General features: G+C 35.4%; 1 protein-coding gene and 1 non-coding gene across 2 annotated transcripts; both read left to right on the top strand.

The window, feature by feature from the left end:
* The first annotated feature begins 3,296 nt into the window (after window positions 1–3,296).
* Window positions 3,297–3,370, top strand: TRNAT-AGU. The gene has a single exon. It is a non-coding gene; the product is annotated as a tRNA-Thr (tRNA).
* Window positions 3,371–4,306: 936 nt separating this feature from the next.
* Window positions 4,307–23,075, top strand: ANXA1 (annexin A1). Its single transcript, XM_010375836.2, has 13 exons — window positions 4,307–4,500; window positions 11,238–11,317; window positions 11,411–11,519; window positions 12,048–12,142; window positions 12,988–13,101; window positions 13,524–13,614; window positions 15,496–15,575; window positions 16,191–16,247; window positions 17,825–17,918; window positions 18,800–18,895; window positions 20,196–20,254; window positions 21,716–21,838; window positions 22,733–23,075. Exons 2-13 carry the CDS (start codon window positions 11,252–11,254, stop codon window positions 22,787–22,789), a joined length of 1,041 nt encoding a protein of 346 aa, XP_010374138.1. The 5' UTR covers window positions 4,307–4,500; window positions 11,238–11,251; the 3' UTR covers window positions 22,790–23,075.
* Window positions 23,076–25,217: the final 2,142 nt, after the last annotated feature.

Here is a 25,217-nt window from a genome sequence, read left to right as displayed (position 1 = left end):
CACTTCCCTAAAAATCTCTTTTATTTTTCTGAGACGTAGTCTCGCTCTGTTGCCCAGGCTGGAATACAGTGGCACAATCTTGGTTCACTGTAACCTCTACCTCCTGGGTTCAAGTGATTCTCCTGCCTCAACCTCCTGAGTAGCTGGGACTACAGGCGTGCACCACCAGGCCCACCTAATTTTTTGTGTGTGTTTTTAGTAGACGGGGTTTCACCATGTTGGTCAGTCTGGTCTTGAACTCCTGACCTGATGATCCGCCCGCCTCAGCCTCGCAAAGTGCTGGGATTAAAGGTGTTAGCCACCACACCCAGCCCACTTCCCTAAAAATCTCTTATTTATTACTCCTCTCTGCCACCAACTTCCGGCAACCATTGATCTTTTTACTTTCTCTATAGTTTACCTTCTCCGGAATGCATCTTACTGGAATGAAACAGACATAGCCTTTTCATACTGGCTTCCTTTTCTTAGCGATACTCATTTATGATTCCTTCATTTCTTTTCCTGGTTTAAAAGCATTTCTTTCTATCATTGAGTAATATTCCATTATATAAATGTACTGTAGTCTATGTATTCATTCACCGCTTGAGAAATATCTCAGCTGCTTCCAATTTTTGGTAATTATGAATAAATTGCTGTAAGCATACATGTGCAGGTTTTTGTGTAAACATGATTTCCTAACTCATTTAGGTAAATATCTATGAGCACAATTGCTGGATTCCATTGTAAGACTGTGTTTATCTTTGTAAGTAACTGCCAGACTATTTTAAAACAGCTGGAACCTAGAAAGTTTGACCTTTTGACCTTAACACATATCTTAATTTTCCTTCTGTAAAACTTCTTGAAAATGTATTGAAGTAAAATTTGTCATTATAGTGAATGTGACAAGGTCTTATTCTCTTACTTTAGAATAATATAGAGAGGGATATGGATACTATATTCAGGGAAATAGAAAAAGACTTGTGAAATACAAATTACTAATCCTAGCATGATCCTGATGTTGGAAGTATAATAGCTGAATCACCAAGTCATTGGCTGACTTTTCCTAAGTCACACAGTGATAGATACTAAACCATCACTGAATTTGAGTTTTTATCTTCTCTAAGATATTCCACCCACAAAAGGAAATATAGAGAGGCAGGGAGGTAAGATCTTTTTCCCTAAGTGAAGTCCAACAAAGGTACCTCCCTTTGGCTTTAGCTACCCACGTGACTACTTCATTAACCTGAAAGAGTAAAATTTGAAAAAAATTCTGTCTTTAATTCATGTGAATAACTGAGGAATAATAATAAGAAGAATCCCAATAACTCAGTGTGTGTGGGATAATTATTTGCCATGTTAAGAGGCAAAGGGAAAAACATTTATATCACTAGTTCTCAAAATGCTTTGACCTGGGGACACATGAGAAATACACACTAAAATAATGATTTTCACTGGCTGTGGATAGGGGTATGAGGAAGCTGTGGGGAGATTTTGGAATTTCAGTGAAATGCTGTTCTTGATCATTCAGAATACACCCTTTCTTCCATATAACAAGTAATGCTTAGATAGAGTTGAACGTAAAGGATGAGGGGACAGCTTACTAAGATCAGATATTTTGCAAGAGTCTTATGCACAATGAGATGTATGTGAGAGACTCCATATTTCCTCTCCTTGTTTTGTTTCGTTTCCTCTTCACTATCAGATTCTAAACCAAATGAGTGAAAATAAACATGCTGTGAAAAATGTAACATATAGTGATTGATTTTAACTGTCTTTTTTCTTTCCTTCTCTTTCTTTATTTTCTCTGTTTGTAAAGTAAGCGGAGCCGATGAATCATCATCTTGTAGAAACAGCAAGAGTGGTGAGTCATTTCTCTGGAGTATGTGGCATTTCACCCACAAAAAAACATTTAACCCATGATTATCCCCTAACTGTTAATGATAACATATTTTACTTGTTCTTTTATTTCCATAAATCTACTCGACATTATTATTGTGTGAAGAAAAAGATTCTGACAGATTTTTCACAGCAATATACCTAGATGATTAGCGGCTTTCTTTTTGTTTTATGTTTAGGAGTTTCACTTGCCTTTAGTGTTACAGCTGGAAGTTAATTTTGGAAAAACATTCTTTTCAGTTTTTTCTTAATTCTGCTACAATGACCATGTTTATTGTTGATATTTTAGGTTTGTCTATGTATTACAAATCCAAATATATAAAATAATTCCGTACAGTTTATGGCACTGGTAATAGCAGCAACAAAACAAAATGAGACTATATATGTTTTCTAGGTTGTTATAGTTTATAAAAAGTAAGTGAACTTTTTTCTTCATTGTACAGAGCGTCACTGTACAGGAATGTTCCAATAGTTCCATTACCAGAGTTAGGAATACAAATGCAAATTAAAGACAAAAAGAAAAGCAGATTTTGTATAATTATCTTATTCCTTCTCACCTGATGACATAAATATGGTATTAGAAAGTTAGTCTACATTTGTCAAGATCAATGTGCAATATCAGTTAACTTGTTAGCAGATAACTAATTATTTTTCAACTTACACATATGATAGTAAAAACATATATTGACATTTTCTGAAATATTTAGATTAGATGATCGTCCTACTTCAGGATATGTTGACTTCATTGATACTGGCCTTGAGAACTTAGACTGTCTTATAAAATACTGCCGATCTTTAGAAACTATTTTCATTAACTTCCTGAACTTCATGTATTTTACCTGAGATATCTATGAGGAAAAGAGGAAAATAACAAACCACTAAATGCAGCATAAATTGAGCCATAATGCTGTGAGAGTTTACACTTGTGCACTTTAATGGAAACATCGTATAATATTTTGTAGGGTTTCACGAAGAATGAAAATGAGCCACTATGAAAGTTACCAGAACCAATTTTCCTTCCATCAGGTGGGAAATTTCTTATGGAATGTGTTCTGTAATAGTTGCTGCTCCAATAATCTTTTCATTTCATAGGTCTAGTTCCTTGTTTTGTTGCTCAACCAGTTTACAATGTCAAAGATCTATTCGTATCACAATTTATGCATAACTGATCTATATTATAATTTATATATACAGTTCTATGTAACTGACTCTATTTAAAAGAATTAATGTAGATAGGCCTTTTAATGTCAATGCTTTTATTGAACTTCATAATGATCAAATTTTTGGCATTACCTTTGCTCAAAATTTTGAGCCAATCTGGAACTTTATTACTTCTATATTTCTTATAATAAAAAGCTTTATCTAGGAACAAAAGTCTTTTGTTTTTGAAGGCAAGAAAAATATAAATAGAAAGTCATACAGACTCCGTGGCTTAGTTGGTTAAAGTGCCTGTCTAGTAAACAGGAGATCCTGGGTTCGAATCCCAGTGGGACCTCGGTTGGTCAAGGTGAGAGTGTCTTCTATGCCAACTCTCTTTAAAGGCCGGGCGCGGTGGCTCAAGCCTGTAATCCCAGCACTTTGGGGGGCCGAGGCGGGCAGATCACGAGGTCAGGAGATCGAGACCATCCTGGCTAACACGGTGAAACCCCATCTCTACTAAAAAAATACAAAAAACTAGCCGGGCGAGGTGGCGGGCGCCTGTAGTCCCAGCTACTCGGGAGGCTGAGGCAGGAGAATGGCGTAAACCTGGGAGGCGGAGTTTGCAGTGAGCTGAGATCTGGCCACTGCACTCCAGCCTGGGTGACAGAGCGAGACTCCTTCTCAAAAAAAAAAAAAAAAAAAAAAAAGTCATTCGGCACTGTGTAATGTTAAAATTTACAAATATATGTTATTTCTCCATTGTCACAAGAATTCTAGTGGGTAGACAACTTAGATAATGCTCCTATATACAAAAATAAAAACAGCTAGGCATGGTGGCTCACACCTGTAATTCCAACTCTTAGGGAGGCAGAGGCAGAAGGATAGCTTGAGCCCAGGAGTTTGAGACCTGCCTGGGCAATATAATGAGAACCCATTCTCCACTAAAAGGGAGGGAAAAAAAGACAACAAAACAAAAGTAAAAACAGGTTCAGAAAAATTAAATATGTCCCTAAAGTTACAGAATAGTAAGTGGAGGTGGAATTCAAATGTAAAAGTTTGTTTAGTTTTGAAGGTAACATACTTTTTTCAGTCTACAACCTATTTAACTACAAAAGTGTGCTAATCAGTGGTATTAGGATTGGGGCAGATGTATACTCTGAAAATAAAAGTGCGAAATAAATATACCATCTGGAAATAAAAGTGCAAAATACAGAGGAGGGGAAAAATCAGTCCTTCCATTTCTTTTCCTTTGTAATGCCAGTTGAGTTGGTTTAGTGAGTAGTTTTGCAAGACTTGTTTCACTTTGTTTTTGGACATAGCTGAGCCACGTACTTCAAACAGAAGGCAGCCAATTACTAACTTCTGGTTGCTAGGTGTGGCTTCCTTTCAAAGCCTATAAAATCAGGAGCCCAAGTCTCCACCGCTAGTGTGAAATCTTCAGAGAAGAATTTCCCCTTAGTTCTTTGCAAGAAGGTAGAGATAAAGGTAAGCCTTGGTTTTCCTTTTAGTTAGTTTTGGTTGTTTTGAAAACTTTTCTCACCACTATGTTAAATGTTACTGCTTCTACAGGATTTATGGTTAGTTGCATTTAGCATGATAAGTCATTCATAAATCTTTCTGTAGAATTACACTGGATATTTATATTTTAGGAATCGCAAATTACAATGTTTTTGTTCTTCTTAGTTAACAAATACAAGTAAAAATATGATAAGTTTGCTTAATACTGGCTCATTGTACTCTTGGTAAGTTACCGTAAGAAAGAAGGAAAGAATGTGCTTTTCCTTTGGTAGCCTTTAAAGAATGTGTTTTTCCTTTTCTTCCCCTTGAAATATTTCTTCCCAAGAGCTGTGTGTGTTTTACAGAGAAATCATGATGAGGGCTGCTTTTTGGGGGCAAGAACAAAAGTGATAAGAGTGGGCTGCAGGGAACTGTTTCAAAATAGTAGGACTTTCATAATTTATTTTCGTCTTTTGTAAGGAAAACGAGATAGATCAGACCTCAAAGTGGTAATCATGCCCTTTGTAATAAACATTTTAAAATATATGTTATGTTTGCTCGTGCTATTTAAATTAAAAATATATGTTATGTTTGCTCGTGCTATTTAAAATAAGAAGGTCCGCTTATTACTTGTTTCATTCAAAGAGGGTGTGGTCACATTCCTTTTCTTGCAGGCTCTGTGTCATAGACAGGGTTTTCAAATGCTGGCTGGAAAACCTAAGAAGAAGGGAAATACTTACTGGGTAGCGTCAGAGACATTAGCCTAAGGGAATGTCAGTAAGGCCCTCTAACAGCTATTCCACTTGAGTGTTGCATGAGCTAATGGCCATAAAACTCCTTAGAAAAGCGCAAAGCAAAACTAAAGAAGAGTATTTACTGGTGTTGGATATATTTGTTAAAAGTGAGATTACAAATCATGACCATATATCTGGGTATTTTTTCTTAAACATATTCCTTCAAGGATTTTTCTGTTTTGTCATTTTAAATGTTTATTAAATGTTCTGATTTATTATGTTCACTGCTAGTTAATTAACAAGGATGAGATTTTTCTTGCCTTGGTTATGTCTAAAAGATTGTATAAACTTTGAAAAAGCAATGTTACCCTCTTTCCACAGGAGTATTTTGGTAGCTGTGAGAGAGTGCACATTGCAAATGACTCAAATGTGGTAAAATGTTGGTTTCATAATTCTGAAATGGCCTCTTCCCCAAAAGTGACATTACCACCCTAGCTCCAGGCTCAACCACATCTGGCACATAGTCAGCATTTAACAGATGTTGACAAAATAGTTAATAATAACATTATTAAGGAGCCAACCAGAGTTTCATGCTTATTAAATACTTTTTCAACCAAAACATCTGCAAAGGTTGATTTCTGAATATGTCATTAGCTCTCTCTAGGCCTATTAATTTATGACATTTAAAATAAGAGCTAAACCAGTGCAATATTTTCAATGATAAACTATGAACAGTTTTTTGAAGTCAACTATCGCCTTTTCCTTTAAAATTGGAGAGAATTTCATCAGGAAGCTCAGAACAGATCCAATTTACACAATACCTTCCTTCATTATGCTAGTTTTCTTCATCTTCATCTACTTGAAGTAAAATTTAAGATTGGCACTTCAGAGCTGTAAATGGATCTTAGATACTAATTACTTCAACATTTTTATTTTATAAATGAAGACCCTCTGGAGAAGCTAAATGTTTTTCTTGAGGTCAGATCGCCAGATAATCAAGAACCAGTATACTTCAATTTGTATTTTATATCCTATAGTTGTGGGGAGAAAATGTTTGTTAAATTAGTGTAGATATGTTTTTAAAAATATTAGCAATGATACATGATACTCATTCAATAGTACTTATTAACATCCAAAATTCCAGGCATTTTGCTAGGTATTGGAAGTACATACATAATGAATATTATTATGTTAGCACGGGCCTCATGGCCTGCTCCTGGGGAATATAAATAAACCAATGGAAAGTGATAATACAGAATGGTGGGGCTGGTGTAGGGGTGAAGTCAGGATGCTTTGGGAGAGCATGGAAGGTCACCGAATCCAGGACTGAGGAACGAATTAAGGGTTTCTGAAGAACATGATGAGGTCAATGCTGATGCCTCACTTAGAAGTAGCTATTAGTTAGGCAAAGAGAACTGAATGTGGAGAAGGAACAAGTATTCCAGGCAAGAAGAACAGCCTATCGAAAAGCCCGGAAGCAAAACATTAGTGAGGCTACCTTTCATAAATTGCTTTTTGTAAATCATGCCATTGTGTAGTCTTAATTGCCTTCTCTCATCAGGGAAGGTGTGGGAAGTACTTGTGAAATATATATTCGAGGAAAAATTATGCACAAGGCATGCATTTAAAAATAAACTCCCTAAGGCTGGGGTGAAACTTGCCATGGTCTGCACAAGTTGACTGTTAATGAATTTGATTCTCAGGTGTGAGTTATTAAAAAGAACACTGATCATGTCGTTTGCTTTTTGGTCACTAATTTAAAAGAATAGAAACCCTTCCACGTCAATCCCCGTTCATATCAGGATTGAAGGAGGAACTTCCAGGAAAAGGACTCCCTCCCCTCCCTCTCCTTCCTTCCTTCCTTCCCTCCTTCCCTCCTCCCCTCCCCCCCTTTCCTTCCTTCCTTCCTTCCTTCCTTCCTTCCTTCCTTCCTTCCTTCCTTCCTTCCTTCCTTCCTTCCTTCCCTCTCTCTCTCTCTCTCTTTCTTTCTTTCCTTTCTTTCTTTCTGACAGAGTCTTGCTATGTTGCCCAGGATGGAGTACAGTGGCATGATCTCAGCTCACTGAAGACTCCACCTCTTCCTGGATTCAACTGATTCTCCTGCCTTAACCTTCTGAGTAGATGGGACTACAGGCACTCACCACCATGCCTGGCTAATTTTTGTACTTTCAGTAGAGATGGAGTTTCGCCATGTTGGCCAGAATGGTTTTGAAGTCCTGGCCTCAAGTAATCTGCCCACCTTGGCCTCCTAAATTGCTGGGATTACAGGCGTGAGCCACCATGCCCAGCCAAAATATACAATACTTTGGAATCAAAAGGGATGGATTTATGTCGCCATTCTTGCCAGTACTAGCAGGAAGACTGCCTGAAAATAATACTCAGTTTTCCCAGATAGAAACTGAGGATAATGATGAAAGGCTGTTATTCCAAGCAAGGGTTAGTTGTTGCTGTTACTATCATTGCAAAACTCTGATAGTTCTAGATTGTAACCAGGAAGATATAATCAACCACAAAACTCAGCTTCCTCTGTCACAAATACTAGAGGTAGTCTTTCATGAGGCCGAGAGATGGAAAAATGCAGGGGGTTCTCTTTTAGGACACATAAATATGCAAAAAATGCTACTCTTTAGAAAGTTATACATTCAAATAATAGATAAGTTGACATTGGTAGGCAGTGCATGTTCACAAAAAGACCATTAATTAGAAGAAATGTGAAATATTGTTAATTTCCTTATAGATTAGCCTATGTATAAATGGCTAATTTCACTTTCATTGAGCTCATGCTAAGTACTTAAATAAACTTAGTTTTAGAGCTTATTGTTGGTTAGTTGAAATCTGTATTGAGTTAGTTGAAATCTGTAAGTTGATAGAACAGACTCTTTAAAATCTATTGCAAGCTTTATACACTACAACCAAAAAGAGAGAAAAAAGAAAACCTTTTGTGAACTCATTGGCGCAGGTAGATTTTCATGCAGAGTATAGGTATTGAAGAGTCAGAATGGCTTATGGATAGAATTTGGCCAATATATATAAAAAATATATTTAGTATTTGTTAGATGCATTATAATTATTAGGAAGCTCAGTTAATACGTGCAGTTGGCTTTGGGCCCTTAACCAGCTGTATGTGATAAAATCTGTTTCCTTTAGAGCAATTTCTATATCCTGCTTTGATGCTCCTGTCTTTAATCTTTGCTAAGAGCTAGTGGTGAATTTGGCTGAATTCAGATTCCGTTTTTCTCTAATTGATTTCTTGAAGAAAATTCTCTATTGGCTGCTTTTCTTTCCTAGATTATGCTTTTAGTCTATCCAAATACTTCAGGCTGGAATGTAGGAACTTAGAAGATATAAATCACAAAGCTATTTCCTCTAGGGATGCTCTCTCTGTCATTAAGTGACTTAAACCACTTATTTTTGTTATCTTGTGTTGTGTAATTAGTATACCTTTTCCTAGGCTCTAGCTTTTTTTTTTTTTTTTTTTTTTTTTTTTTTTTTTTTTTTTTAATGGACATTATTCAAGTATTTTTTAGAAGTAAAAAAAAGAAAAAACTACTATGGTAAAGTTTTTGTAAAGTTTATTTTGAAGTTATCAGAGACACCTTTAATTTTAGACTGGACCATATCTTTAGTCTTTGTTTTGCTTTCTTTTGAAGTTTTTATTTGCTAATTGAAAAGAATGGAATTAATGAACATGTTTTTATAAGTGATGGAGTAGTACTTTGCCAGATGACAAATTATAACACTTATTTTGATGATTCTTCTTTATCAAAGGCTTGGATGAGATGATGAAAATGGAAATTTAGTGTGCCTGAAGCTGCTAGAATTGCTTTTAAAGTATTGGGTGTGCCAATTAAGAAGTTGGAATATGAAACTCCATGTGGCAACCGCAATTGCATCAGACTAGACTGTAATGGGAACTAAAACCTTATGCAAAATTGCACGTTGTTACTTCACCTCAGGAAACAATTTTAAATTTATCGATTAAATTTAGGAAAGAGGCTACTTCAAATGAGTGGAAAAGGTATTGGTTCTTCTCACAGATGACAGAATAGTAATAAGAGCGATCCCATGAGAATTAAGTGCAGATGGTTTCTGCTTTGGATATTATTTTTTTCATGCATTCATCGTTATTACTTGGAACTCCAGTTATTTTTTTAGCAGGTGTAAATTGAAAGGGTTTGTCTGAACATGCTGTTGTGGAATTAGTTTATGGGTTTTATGCCTCATGAGTCACTTATCTTCATATCAAGAATTTAAAACTGCCAAGATTATCCTCTCAACCTCTCGCAAGCATTCATGAGAGTAGTCTCTAGAGGGGTGAAAGAGAATGGTGTGGATAGACCCATCAGTGTAGACCTTGAGCAAGGCCTCTGAAAAACGTCCCCAGACTAAAAGGATCGTGATGGCTTTTTGTGTGTGTGTGGCCAAAATAGGGAATACATTAATTTTTAATATACTTAAGATCTTAAAAATATGTCTCATCAAATAAAAATATTGCCAAGTCATGAGAGCAATTCAAGAAATTTCCTTTAAGATAGAGTTTGCCCAAAGAGCATGCATGTTACAATTTCACCTCTAGGCTTCCCGTTAGAACCAAAAATCCTGTATAAAATAATCCTTTTCTGGGTTGTTTGTGGTGGGTGGAAAAATATGTAGGACTACTATTTAGACAGCTCAAATAGGAAGAAATGTGAAGACAGCAATTATTTCAATGCTGAATAATTTCATACCAAGAAATAGAAAAGGAAACTAAATTATTCAGGGAGAAATATCTTTTTACAGATAAAATTTTAAATCTGAATTCACTTGTACAGGTTGTCATAGATTATTTTACCTTATAAATGTAATCATTGTCGGGGAGCGGTGGCTCACACCTGTAAATCCAGTACTTTGGGAGGCCAAGGTGGGCGGATCACCTGAGGTCAGGAGTTCAAGACCAGCCTGGCCAACATACTGAAAACCCGTCTCTACTAAAAATACAAAAATTAGCTGGGTGTAGTGGCCACTGCCTGTAATCCCAGCTACTCGGGAGGCTGAGGCAGGAGAATCGCTTGACCCCAGGAGACGGAGGTTGCCGTCCTATCACTGCACTCCAGCCTGGGCGACGGAGCAAGACTCTTATCTCAAAAACAAAAATAAAAACAAAAGCAATCATTAAGCTTTTCATCTAGCCATTACTTTTGGACAGGCTCTCATTAATTCTACATAGATGGTCTAATGGTCTACTAAATAGTGTTCTAATCCTCCATCTTGTCTATCTCTTAGCCATTCTCCATGATACAGGATGAATGGTCTTTCTGAAACATAAATGAAACCATGCTGCTTTAAAAAAACACACAAATAAAAAGAAACCCTTTTTGTGGCCACATTTAAACTTCTTGTTTCAGTTTCTGCCAACATTTCTTGCTCTAGCAAACTTTCTTCAGCTTCCCAAATATGACAATCTTCTTGTTTGTGCTCTTTAACTTTTCTGCCAGGTTAATCTTGACTCATTTCAAGAGAGGCTTGGGTCAGCCAGGGCCTTCTCTAAGAAGTTTCTTTAGCCTTTATGTTTTCCTGTGGAGAACACACACTAGCTTTAAGTCCTGAGGGTACATAAGATGATTTTTCAATGTTTTTGTACTCTCAGTGCTTGGCATATGGTGGATGGTCTATAAATTTAGAACAATGTAGGGAACCACAAACTCCTCTCTTCAGCCTGTGTGCTTACTTGTAGTAGTTGTCTGATCCCTAAAGTTTAGAATTGAATATGCCAAGAAAGAGTTCAGTTTCAGAGAGGAGGGTATAGCTTCATTTTAAGGATAAAAGCTTCCTTTAAAAAACAAATAAACTTACGTCTTACATTTTGCTATGCTCCTAAATGTAATCAATCCTGGAAAGTAAGAGCAAGGCTACTCTCTAATGCTGCCTCTTATGTATGTAAGAGGTGAGAGGAAGGAGAGGTTGTGTATGGTGCATTTGTTTTGTAAAAGCATCTACCTGTTTTCTTTCCAGACACTTTTTCAAAAATGGCAATGGTATCAGAATTCCTCAAGCAGGCCTGGTTTATTGAAAATGAAGAGCAGGAATATGTTGTAAGTAGAGTGATAATAAAATGATGATTGCAATATTGAAATAAAAACGAATATAAGTAAATGGCCATTAATTTATTTCTCTCTCATTCTTAGCAAACTGTGAAGTCATCCAAAGGTGGTCCTGGATCAGCAGTGAGCCCCTATCCTACCTTCAATCCATCCTCGGATGTCGCTGCCTTGCACAAGGCCATAATGGTTAAAGGTAATGTGTTTCCTCAAAACAGTTCCCTCCTGGACATTTCAGAATGGCTATTTGAACGACTGTCAAAAAACAGACATGTGCAATGGGAAGAATCTGTTTCATTTTGAAGATAAAAAATTTCTTTGCCAAATGAAGATACAATTATTTACTTCACACTGAGGAAACTGTGTTCAAATCTGTGGAATCTCTACTGTAACAGCAGATATTACTAGCTCATTTCTAGTAGAAACTCCATGCTGAAATTAAAACCTCTGTTCACATATAAAGTTGGAACTAGGATCAAACACTGCAACACTGAGGGCCAGGAAAAGTTAACTGTCTCTTCCTTTCTCACTCAAATGAATGAAATGTCATTCTCCCAAGTTCTTCCTTGATATGTAGTATAACATTGATTTTCTATGCTGATAAATAATTTATACCTCTTAATTTGTTAAGAAGTTCATTTGGAACATCTCAATAATGAATTCTTTTATGTCAACTGATGATGAAGAAAATTGATGTTAAAGGCTGTCGGCCCTTTATTTCCAGGTGTGGATGAAGCAACCATCATTGACATTCTAACTAAGCGAAACAATGCACAGCGTCAACAGATCAAAGCAGCATATCTCCAGGAAACAGGAAAGGTGAGTTAGAGTGGTAAAGTTAGATATTTAATTTCAGCATATTTATACTTAACCATGGATTCGGAAGCACAGTTACCTAGTTCTTTAAGTTTCTAACCACTGTTTTCTCATTATATCTATGATTGGGATTGCAGTGTTTATCCACCTTGTTGCAATTGAATCCATTTTATCAAATTTCCTATTTTTATACATTAGTCGTCTTGGAAAAGTCAAAGAAAAGTCATATTCTCTGCAGATGTGGTGCTCTGGGGTCAAATTTTTAATTTGAACATTAACACCAAGATTGCTGTTGTCAATAAAGAATATGGTCTGATTGAAATGTACTAATATTTAAACTGAGCTGTTTAATGCCTAAAGTTTATATATAATTCTACTTTAAAAATAAACCTTATGTCTTTTATACCAAATATGAGTTTTTTAAAGCGACGAAATTAGAAAACTATATAATTTCAATATCTGATTATACTACTTATTTGAGAAGTACAAACCTCAAAGATTGGAAACATGAATATATTATTTTAAAAGTAATTTTACTTCTGTTTTCTGTTAGCACACAGTCCGCTTTGTGATTTCTCCCCTGTATAAAAGACTACTAACCTATCCTTTAAGAAGTTATCGATGAATTCAGTAAATTTTATTCTAATCCCTCTAGATCTAAAAGAATAAGATAATGTTTCAAAATATTTGGTACACATTGTATGTGAAGGAAAGAAGCTCTAAAAGATGGTTGGGTTTAGGGATGAGTTGTATGATGACTTAAAGTCAGGTAATACCACATTTTTTAACCTAGTACATTACTTATTTGAAGCCCTGATTCTAATCTATTTTTTTTTTTTTTTTTGTAGCCCCTGGATGAAACACTGAAGAAAGCCCTTACGGGTCACCTTGAGGAGGTTGTTTTAGCTCTGCTAAAAACTCCAGCGCAATTTGATGCTGATGAACTTCGTGCTGCCATGAAGGTAAATCACCCAATTTAAGCAAACTCCTTTCCTCAAGAGGATGTATTGGGCAAGTCACTTATGCTTATCTTCTTTTCAAAATCTAGTACAGTGCCTATCAATCAGTGGGAGGTTGAAGGATAAATAAATTAATAACTCAATGAAGGAATTAATATATACATGAAAACGTACATGTTGGCACTAACACCTTCCACGTCATGTCACTGTATGAGTCATATATTTGCGTGTTTTTACCCAAAATATTGATGATGAACTTGTTTTGTTTTAGGGCAATGTAATAGAGCTTATTGTACTTATTAAATATTGTGGGTGAAATTTACTAAATGACAGAGTCAAACAAATTTTGGAACACCAAAAACTAGTTGATCCTCTTGAATGAAGATTTTTTTCTACATTTCTCCTTTTCTTCTCTTCAAATTTAGGGCCTTGGAACTGATGAAGACACTCTGATTGAGATTTTGGCATCAAGAACTAACAAAGAAATCAGAGACATTAACAGGGTCTACAGAGAGGGTAAGTTGTAATGTCCAACAGTCCAAGTGCCTTAGTTGAAAAGGAAATCTGATATACTTTCTTAAAATTGAATGTGTATGTTAATTATGGCAGCTTTGGAATCTCTACATATCAAAATATTTCTTTATTGTTTGGCGCATGTCTATTAAATGCTGTTACCAGGCAATGCTTGTGTTGCTAGGTTGTTGACAACGGAGATGGTGCCCCAATCCCCAACAAGCTTGCGTTTTAATATAAAATTTTCCTCTAGGATAAATGGCCACATACGATTATAATGGAAACCTCAATTGAGAGCACCGAATTTTTAAAAATTTCTGAAAAACATTTTTCTATTATTCTGGAATGTGTTTTATAAAAACGTCCAAATGTCATTTATTTTGAAAAGAATACATAATAACAAAAAAAAAATCTGCTAACAAAATGTTCTTCATTTGTCCTTGAAAAAGTAAAGAATTAGGTGCTTATAATTCTCTGTTGGAAACCTTTACTTTATCATTATGAACATAAGCAACTCACTCTTTATCTCCAGTTAAATTCACAGAATAAAAGACTAGTCTTAGCTTATTTTGTCTCTTCAGTGAAGCATCTCATTTAAATGACGTGCTCAACACTAAAAAGAGGGTAATTGATCTGTTACCATTTTCCTTCTCTCATTTCCCTGAGCTGCTGGCTTTTTTGCTTTCCCAACCCAATATGTGGCACATAGAAGATCTTTCTGCTTGCTTCTCATACCAAGCATGGAGAATACAATAGCTTTTGCATGTAGTTTTCAGAGGAATTTAATAAAATAATAAAAATAAGGAAGCTTTTAAACCTCATTTTCTGCAATTCTTATTTAATTACCAATGTTTATGTTAGATCCATGTATCAGTGACAATAATAATCATAATTTTCTGTTTGATAAAACAGAGTTTATAAAAATAAGTGGTTTTTTTTGTTATGCCATGATATAGGCCAGTGATGGCTTATTAAATTGCCCAGTTTCAAGTTGTTTTAGTCTGTTACTATAAAGGAATATCTGAGACCAAGTAACGTATAAAGAAAGGAAATACTGTAAAGAAGTATGGGACCAGCGTCTGCGTCTGATGAGGGCCTCATACTACTTCTACTCATGGGAGAAAGCAGACAGAAGCAGATTATGTGCAGAGAGGGAGAGAGGGAAAAGGAGGTGCCAGGCTCTTTTAAACAGCCAGTTCTTAAAGAAACTATAAATGAGAAATCACTCACACCAAGCCATTCATGAAGGATCTGCCCCCATTATCCAAACATCTCCCAACAGGCCCCACCTTCAACAATGGAGAATAAAGTGCAACATGAGCCTTGGCAGGGCCAAACAAACAATATCAAAACCATAGCACTAGTCAATTACAAATTCAATTTATTTTTCCTATTACAATATAATTTTACGTAGTTAAGCAGAAGTGTTTACACACACATAAATCATCAAACTGCGTTACTTATACAACATTTATAGTTTTTAAACTAAATAAATAATTTGTATTCAAGCAAGTACCTCATTTTGTTCTTTTAAACAATTATTTTATTCATTCTATTGCTTAAATTCTGCCATGTTGTATTTCAGAATTAATTACTAATGTATACCTATACAATTTATTCTTAACAAAAGCTTTATGACTGTGAATTTTCAATCACAGTATTATCTAAATTGCTCCCATTGCTTCATATGAAATAAATCCAATGATCCAAAAATTTATCTGCTTTAATTTTTCTCTTCTTATTTAAAAATAATAATATTTTGAAACATGCTCCATAAGTCATTGAACACTATGGCACTGTGAATTTTCAACCAACTTAGAGATGTCAGACATTCTTCTTATTCATCACTGGTTTACTATAAAATCTATTTTTCTCTTTTCTCAGAACTGAAGAGAGATCTGGCCAAAGACATAACCTCAGACACATCTGGAGATTTTCGGAATGCTTTGCTTTCTCTTGCTAAGGTACAACTCAGATACTTTAGGAAATGCCTCTTGTTTTATAAAGACTAATTTCTTAGTCCTTTTTGTGTTCCTATAAAGGAATATCTGAGGCTAGGTAATTTTTAAAGATAAAAAGGTTTATTTGGCTCAGGATTCTGATGGCTAACAAGTTCAAGATTGGGCATCTGTGTCTGGTGAGAGCCTCAGGCTGCTTCCACTCCTGACAGAAGAGGAAAGGGAGCTGGTGTGTGCAGAGACCACATGGCAAGAAAGGAAGCAAGAGAGAGAATGGGGAGGTACCAGCCTGTTTAACAACCAGCTCTTATGGTTCTCATGAGCAAGAACTTATTCCCAGAGATGGCATTAATCTCTTCATGAGAGATCAGCCCCAGGACCCAAATACCTCCCTCTAGGCCTCACCTTTAACACTGGGGATCAAATTTCAACATGAGGTTTGGAGGGGAAGAACATCTAAAACCATCGCAGGTAAAATCTTGGATCTGAGCTCTATTTAGAAATGAGTAGTAGAATATCTTTTTCTCAAAAAATATTATTTATCTGAGGTTCAGAGAATTAAGTAAATCATGCCATTACATGCTAGAGAAGAACTTAACAATAGAATGGGATTTCTTTCAGGGTGACCGATCTGAAGACTTTGGTGTGAATGAAGACTTGGCTGATTCAGATGCCAGGGTAAGGAAGTGCTTACAAAATACTGCTGCAGTCCATCTTCCTACCTTAGGTGGGGCTACCACATGATGCCCTGTGAAAGCAAATCTAAGATCTCCTGAGAGACCAATGGCTTCTTAATGTTCATTTCCTGAATGAGGCATGACTTTCTGTAGCCCAAAAGAGAAAAAAACGTAGTCTTTGTAAGTTTTCAATATCTCTCATTATTCATAAAACCAGAGAGAACTAAAGAAGGACAATACAAATTTGATTTGTCATTCACAAGGACTGTTTGTTAAAAAAAACTCTGACCTTTCATTGAACTAAGTATAAGAAAGGGAAATGTAATTTTTTTATTATGTGCAATGGAAAGAGTAAGCATACTTAACATTATTTTTAACAGAGAACTTTGGAATGGTTTATAGATATCGATTTATATTGTTAAAATATTACTGCAATGATAAGAGTATAGGATAAATTATAATAATATATACTTTCTAACATATTGTTTTATATAGTTTCAGTGACATTGCTGGTTATTTATATGCAAAACCACTGGCAACATAAGAAAAATCATACCATTTTAGAGTCTGGAATTTCCATTTAAAGCAGACAACTAATGTTTGCATTATGCCTTCTCACGGAACAGTATTCTCTAGATAATTCATTACAATGCTTCACTAAGGATAGAAATTTCTTTGTGTACCCCCATCCACTTCTGCTATACCAGTACATTATCATGCACATAATTGGCACTCATGAACTTTTTGTTCAATAAATGCATACATATCAGATCAATTTGCTTGAAAAGTGCAAAATAACTTTTTACATACATTGGAGGTTTTATCATTTCAATAGAAATTGTTCAAGCATATTAAAGAACAAGAGTTAGCATTTAAATAATTGTCCATAATAAAAAATTCTTATTTGCTTTTGACATTTCTGAATTTGCTTTCCATTTTAAGACTATCAGGGTTCTTAATATATATTTATGGAGGCTACATGGATTAGTGTGACCCAAGAGAATGATGGTAGTTAACATTTCAAAGTTAATAGAGACTGCTTGTGACAAATAGGGCAGAGATCATATTTTTCATATATAAAAGAAAAAAATCTGTAATTTAGTAAGGTTGAAATATTTGTCTAAGATTATACGGCTTTGAAATTGCAGAGTCAGAATTTGAATCCAGAAATTCTAACATCAAAATGCAAGGTCCACGTTATGGTTGAATTATTGATTTATAAGTAACATTTGCTGATAATTACTTTGAACAACAGAGTAAAAAATCTTTTTAGAGATCCCCTTGGAGTTGTCTTGCTATAGAGCATAATCTTAAAGCAATTTAGTTCAGCAAACATTTATTCTGCAAACATATATTCAGTCTCTAGTGTTTACAAGGCACCTTGAGAGAAACTGTGGGAGATATTTGACAAACAAAATAAGGTCCCTATCTTTAAAGAACTTGCAATCTTATTGTTGACTACTCTGATTGTATTGGGCACAAAGCGACTGCCTAGATAATCTTTGAGAAGGTCTAACATTATTGTGCAGATATCATTTCAGCAGATAGTGAAGTGTTTACTTTTGTATTTCTTGACAGGCCTTGTATGAAGCAGGAGAAAGGAGAAAGGGGACAGACATAAACGTGTTCAATACCATCCTTACCACTAGAAGCTATCCACATCTTCGCAGAGGTAACAATAATTTTTTTTTTTTCTGGAATCTGTTTATGGAAGATGCAATTTTCTTCTTTGAGAACAAATAAGAGAAAGTAAAAACAGAACCTTTTATCAGTATCTCTCCTGTATCAAACAGATATAGCGTTCCTAACTCGTTATTTGTCCATTTGTCCAATTTTGTACAGCCACTACTTTATAATACTTAATACATTTTGTGACTTGGGCATGTGGAACATCATTTTGTTATTTTCACTGCTTTTACTCCCCTGAAAGATTTGGAATATATTTGGGAAAAGACATGCATAACAGAACAAATGAAATTAGTATGAAGAAAAACAAAACAAAACAAAAAAAACCCTTACAGCTAAATGAAGAAAGAAATATGCAGGTGCTTTGGAAAAACAACAAGACAAAACTCAGAAAAAGGTCTGGCATTTGAGTGCAAGATTTAGCTCTGAACCTCTTGGAATCCAAGGCAATGGAAAAGTCGTGATGATTACCAAAGTTCATCATCTTATAATAGTATACTGATTTCTACTGTTAAATGTAAGAGAAGCTTAGTGCACAGGTCTTTATATAAGGGAAGATCCATTTGCTGTGGCTCTTAGAACTGCTGTAGGAAGTGCTACGGTTGTCAATCACATGCCATTTCTAATAACTGTCAACGCTTGCAAACACTTCCCCAAAATATACAGGAATACCAAAATGGCCATGTGAGTTACATTCCTAGGAGAGGATTAAGTATTCATGTTATGATTAATTGTGTATATTGCTTTAAAAGTTGTAGCCAAAGTTGCTATTCTAAAAAATTCTTTGAGTCAGTGGCCTTGATTTTGCTAAAGTTTTCTAAAGAAAAGGATGTTTTGTATGTATCTTAGTTTAAATTTAATATTCAGTGTTTCAGAAATACACCAAGTACAGTAAGCATGACATGAACAAAGTTCTGGACCTGGAGTTGAAAGGTGACATTGAAAAATGCCTCACAGCTATCGGTATGTAGTCCTGCAGTTGAAAGAGTTTTCTAACTAGAAATTCTATTTTCAATGCTATCCTATACTTAACAACAATAACAGCAACAAAACCAATAAAAGAAAACAAAAAACAACCAGAAGTAGTGCATCTGTTTCAACTGAAGCAACATAAAAGATTGGCAAAGTAGGATAACGTTAATAACAACAGATGTTATTCCCCTTTTCAAAAATATGGAGAGATAGACTATACTTACTGAGCACCTACTTAGATCAAGCAATGTACCAGGCTGGGCACACACCACAGAGACAATTCAGAATGGTCATTGAGAGCACAGGATCTGGAAACAGATAAATATTACTTCAAGTCCTGATCTACTGCTTGTTAACTGTACAATCTTGGGCACGTCCAGGAAAGTCTGGTTCAGTGGGTCTGAATTGGCTTCTAAAAATCAGTACTTTTTAAAGATTTCCCAAGTTATTCAGAAAGCCATCAGGGTTGGGGAACCTATGTTCTCAAACAGTGTTTCTCACACATGACTATGCACTTGAATCCCCTGGAAAGCTTGTTAAAATGCAGATTCTGATTCCCCAGGTCTGGGGTGGAGCTTAGATTCTGCTTTTCTGACAAGCTCCCCATTGATGCCAATGCTGTTGGTCCATAGATCCCAACAAGGTGAAGAACACTATGAACTGACATGTGCTAGTATTATTTGGGCTCTGCTTTATATTTAAGCCCATCCTATCCCAGAGTGTTTTATTTATTTATTCATGTATTTTTACCTATTTGTTTGTGCAACTCTTATTTTAGATGCAGAGGTGCATGTGCAGGTTTGTTCCATGGGGGTACTGCACTCAGGTAGTGAGCAAAGTACCCAATAAGTAGCTTTTTGACCCATGTCCCCTCTCTCCCTGCCCTCTCTCATAGTCTGCAGTGTCTGTTGTTCACAGAATGTTCTTTTTAAATGTTCTTATAGTAACATAAATAAAGTACTTATATACTTATGTAGCCTTGAACACCTAGCGATTTCTCCATTTCCAAGGAGAATATATGCAGAATGGCACTAACTACTGAAATTGCTGTTGAAATGTATTTAAGGTAATAAAAAATTGGTCATCAGGGGAGAGAATATTCAAAACCACCATCTAGACTGTCACAAATATCTTCTCATAAGTTAACTGCCCTACACTGGGAGATGACAGGTGAAGAATGGTGATGAGGGATAGAATTCTGTTGGCAAAATTCTACATTTCCTGTTTCTTTCATATGCATATTTCATTTTTTCATGGTAAATAAATCAACTAAAATTTTCTTCTCTTACAGTGAAGTGTGCCACAAGCAAACCAGCTTTCTTTGCAGAGAAACTACATCAGGCCATGAAAGTACGTACCATTCTACTTATATGCCCTGCTTAGAGGAAGAATTATTTGTAGGAAGAACAGAAAACCTCATATTGTTTGAAAATCACACATTTAATATCTTCCCATTAAAGAGAATCATTGTTCTATTCAATGGAAGAGGTAATACACTACCTTCTTAGAATAAACTTCTGTTAGATTAGGTCCCTTATGTTTACAGGTGAGATTGTAAAGTGAGCCTGGTAAGTGATTTATGGCTCACTTGTGATTTGCTTAAAACCTGTGTGACCACGAGAAAGGTGATATACTTTCTTTTTTAATGTGTAATTTTAGTGGCCTACTTCCTCTATGGTTGTGAGTTTTATAATCTCCCACTTTATAAGTCTGAATTATCGTTTTTATTACTCTGTCTTTCATGCCACAGATTAATAGTTGACTCTTTTGAAATGTCATTCTATGATTAAGGATGTAGAAAGATGTATTTGAGATCAGCTATGTCACTTTAACTTTACTCTCTGACATGCATGGTATTATACAAGGTGCCATTTCTGTACTGATAGTTTGAGCCCATAAATGAAGAGTTATGAAGCTATCTTCGTTTTTTCTTTGCAGCTCCAAAATAAAGAGGTTTTCAGAGAGAGAGAAAGAGAGAAAGATCTAACTATTTGAATAATATGAAGGAGCATCTATGAAATGATAGACATGCTAGGTACTGCTCTGTAGTGGTTAGCATAGTTGCTGCCCCTTTCTGTGATACTCTAGTGTGATATTTCGTTGAGTAATGATGAACACCTGGTGCCATGGAAAAGCAAAGTGGGACATATACTCCAGACTCTGGAAATTCATATACCATTGCTGTCAGCTAAACTAAGACCTGAAGTTTGAATAGAAATGAGCCAGATGAGGGTAAGAGTGGAAGAGATGGGGGATAAAGCAAGGGTGATCCAAGAGGAGGAAGTAACCCACACACAGGCTTGAAGGCAAAAGGTAACAGAACCTTTTCAAGACAGTATAGAGTGAAGGTGCACAGTGGAAGAGATGGTAGAATTAGGCAGGATATTGTAAGTCCTGAAAAGAATTAGGCAGGATATCGTAAGCCCTGATTAGTTTCTATCCTAAGAGCAACAGAATATCACTGACAGTGTTTTAAATAGATAGATTAAATTATTAGATTTGCAGTTTAGAAGTTCTCTTTATTTGTAATTATTGAACAGTGTAGAGACTGGATGGTGAGAGACGAGTTAGGAAGTTGTGACGTCTCTCTATACCTACTGCTAATGTAGAGGATTGTTTATTTTCATTTCATTACCATTTGTGTAAGGGGTGTGTGTGTGTGTGTGTGTGTGTGTGTGTGTGTGTATGTATAGCTAGTTTCTCTATAGAAATTATATGGAAGAGTAAGAAGCCTTCACTTTAAAATTCATGTTCTTTAATGAGAGCATTTTCTGAATATAAGAGATACTTACCATCATTTGTTTTCTCCAGGGTGCTGGAACTCGCCATAAGGCATTGATCAGGATTATGGTTTCACGTTCTGAAATTGACATGAATGATATCAAAGCATTCTATCAGAAGATGTATGGTATCTCCCTTTGCCAAGCCATCCTGGTATGTTGTGATTCCTCTAATGCCATCCCCACAAATGAAAGTTCTTTTTGCAAGATCTTCAAAGAGAAGAATTGACTTATTGTATCTATAAATTTACTATGTAAGATTAATTTAATATAGTATGGTGTATACTTCATGAGTAAATTGAACTTTCACTGGTAAAATCTACTAGTGAGTTCTCTACTGAAATACTAGGTACATTGTTCAACCAAAGTCATGGAAACATTTAGTTTCTCATGCATAAATTCAGAAAGCAAAATATTCTAGTGTTCCCTCTAAAGTAGATAGACATTATGGTTTATTTTGCTATTAATATTGGTCAAAGGATTAGAAACTTCTTATTCAAAATATTTATCTTAATTTTATCACATGTAAAATGTTTAAAACTTATGCTCCAGTTATCTCATAAGAATGTTTAAAAAAATATGACAAAGAGCAGTCAAGGGTTTTGGACTTATTGAAAGGTAGATAACTATTTAAATTTAATTAATTATTCATACTGGATAACTAAAATCTACCCAGAAAACGTGAGAAAATTACAGGCGCTATACATTTCTCTTCTTCTAGTGAGTGAATCAGGTATTTCCTCACATAGGATATGAGATTATATTGTGTTATACTTATTTAATTCTGTGTGATATTTCATTCACAGAAAATAATGGCACTAATATAAAACATAATTAATTCAGGAAGTTTGTAATCTCAGTCTTGAAGGCTATTGCTTTTTTATGCAATGATCAAAAAATATCAGTTATCTGTTGTACATATTGTTTAATTAAATGAATGGTAATGTATAATCTCATCTACAGCTGAGTCTAAAAATAATTCTTGTATAATTAAAAAAATTAGAGTAATTATGGTTTCGAGTAACATACTTTACTTTTGAATCAACAGGATGAAACCAAAGGAGATTATGAAAAAATCCTGGTGGCTCTTTGTGGAGGAAACTAAACATTCCCTTGATGGTCTCAAGCTATGATCAGAAGACTTTAATTATATATTTTCATCCTATAAGCTTAAATAGGAAAGTTTCTTCAACAGGATTACAGCGTAGCTACCTATATGCTGAAAAATATAGTCGATAAATCATTTTTATATTGTAACTCTGTATAATAGAGATAAGTTCCTTTTTTAAAAATGTTTACCCCCAACCATGAAACCCTATACAAGTTGTTCTAGTAACAATACATGAAAAAGATGTCTATGTAGCTGAAAATAAAATGACATTACAAGACAATTGGTGTGTCATTGACTCTTGTATTTTGATTTTTTTAATGTGTAATTCAGTGGTTTGACATTAAGTGATAGGAGCCTGAATCCTACCTTATAATTATTTAATGAAATAGAGTTCACATTCTGAATTGAATAAAATAGTTATAGCTTTTGACTAGGGACACTACATTTTATTGTCTGTGTACAGACTATTGAGATGGTGTCTCTGTATAATAAATGTATTGCACTAGCATTATAACAATTTGATACATTCTGTATTTCATTAACTAGTATAAAGATGAAATGGCAATATTTGTAAAAAGTTCTCATGTTTGTTTCATGGTAATTTTACGTTTATTTTTTCTAAGAAACTGCCAAATTGTTTTCCTGAGTGGTAATACTATTCCACTTTACCACCATAAATCTAACATTGATTCAGTTTCTCCACATCCTTGTCAGCATTTGAAGTTGTCACTATTTTGTATTTTTAGCATTGCTATTTATTTATTTATTTATTTATTTATTTATTTATTTATTTATTTTGAGACAGAGCCTCGCTTTGTTGCCCAGGCTGGGGTGCACTGGCATGATCTTGGCTCACTGCAACCTCCATCTCCCAGGTTCAAGTGATTCTCCTGCCTCAGCCTCCCGAGTAGCTGGGATTACAGGCATCCACCACTGCACCCAGTTTTTCGTATTTTTAGTAGAGATAGAGTTTCGCCATGTTGGTCAGGCTGGCCTTAACTCCTGACCTCAGGTGATCCACCTGCCCCGGCCTCCCAAAGTGCTGGGATTACAAGCATGAGCCACCGTGCCCAGCGCTTATTTTTTATTTATTGTCGAATTTTGAAAATTCTTTATACATTCTAGATATTAGTCCATCAGATATGTGGTTTGCAAATATTCTGTGGTAGTCTATAGCTTTTCTTTTCATCCTCTTAGCAGGTTCTTTTACAGTGTAAAAATTTTCAATTTTAATGAGATCCAATTTATTATTTCTTTTCCTTTTATAGTTGTACTTTTGACGTCATGTCTACAAGTTCTTTAACCCTTGGCTTTAATAATTCATGTTTTTTGCTAAAAATTTTATGGTTTTACATTTTACATGTAAATTTGTGATCCATTTTGAGTTCATTTTTGTATAAAGGGAGAGACTTAGGTCTGGTTCTTTTTTTGCTGGCGTCGTTATAAATGTCCAATTGCACCTGCACCATTTGTTGTTGGTTGAAAAGGGTATCCTTTGTTAATTTGCTTTTGCACTTTTGTCAAAAACAATTGGACATATTTGTGTTGGTCTTTCTTTAATTTTTGATATTTATGTTGAATGAAAACATAAGACCTTGCAATTTCGCATTCTCTAAGAACAGATTATAGATATCAATTTAGTCACGCTGTTTATTTCAAGGAGAGCATCAGCCATGGTACGAGCTCTTTTTTAAAAAGACAATGGGAAGAGTTACTTTCCCGTGAGCATCTTTTTACCAGGTAGAGCTGGATAAAGGTGGTAACAACTTATTCATCCTCAAAAGACTTGGGTTGCGGGAGGCAGCGCTTCCAGTGAGCTGAGATCGAGTCACTGCACTCCACTCTGGGCAACAGAGAAGACTCCGTCTCAAAAAAAAAAAAAGACTTGGGTTGGCCACGGGATATTCTGATCACCCTGAGATGCATTCAGAGTTAACCCTCCTTCACCTACTTGTAGCTTGTCTTGATCATTGACCTTAACTTTCTGCTACACACACCTGTCCTGCGTATCATGTGTTATAGTCACGATTACTTGGTGCACAGCATACTGGCAAATGGGTTGACAGATGTGCTACCTCTTTTGGCCCTGGATTTTATTATATACCATATTGCCTTTTTATGCTTGATTTGGAAGAAGTACCTATGTGGTAAATCAGAGGGAACCTGGAGCTGTTATATCAAGGCAGGATGAAGTTATCAAGATACTTTTGTCAGCACTATTCTAATAATTGGGGACAGGTGTTTTGTTGTTGTTGTTGTTGTTGTCGTTGTTTTATTTTTGAGATGGAGTCTTGCTCTTGTTGCCCAGGCTGGAGTGCAATGGTGCAATCTCAGCTCATTACAACCTCCGCCTCCCAGGCTTAAGTGATTCTCTTGCCTCAGCTCCAGGGTAGCTGGGATTACAGGCAAACCCCACCACGCC

The sequence above is a fragment of the Rhinopithecus roxellana genome, chromosome 16 (genome assembly GCF_007565055.1).
Source record: "Rhinopithecus roxellana isolate Shanxi Qingling chromosome 16, ASM756505v1, whole genome shotgun sequence".
NCBI lineage: Eukaryota > Metazoa > Chordata > Mammalia > Primates > Cercopithecidae > Rhinopithecus > Rhinopithecus roxellana.
This window is presented reverse-complemented; position numbering and strand designations above follow the sequence as displayed.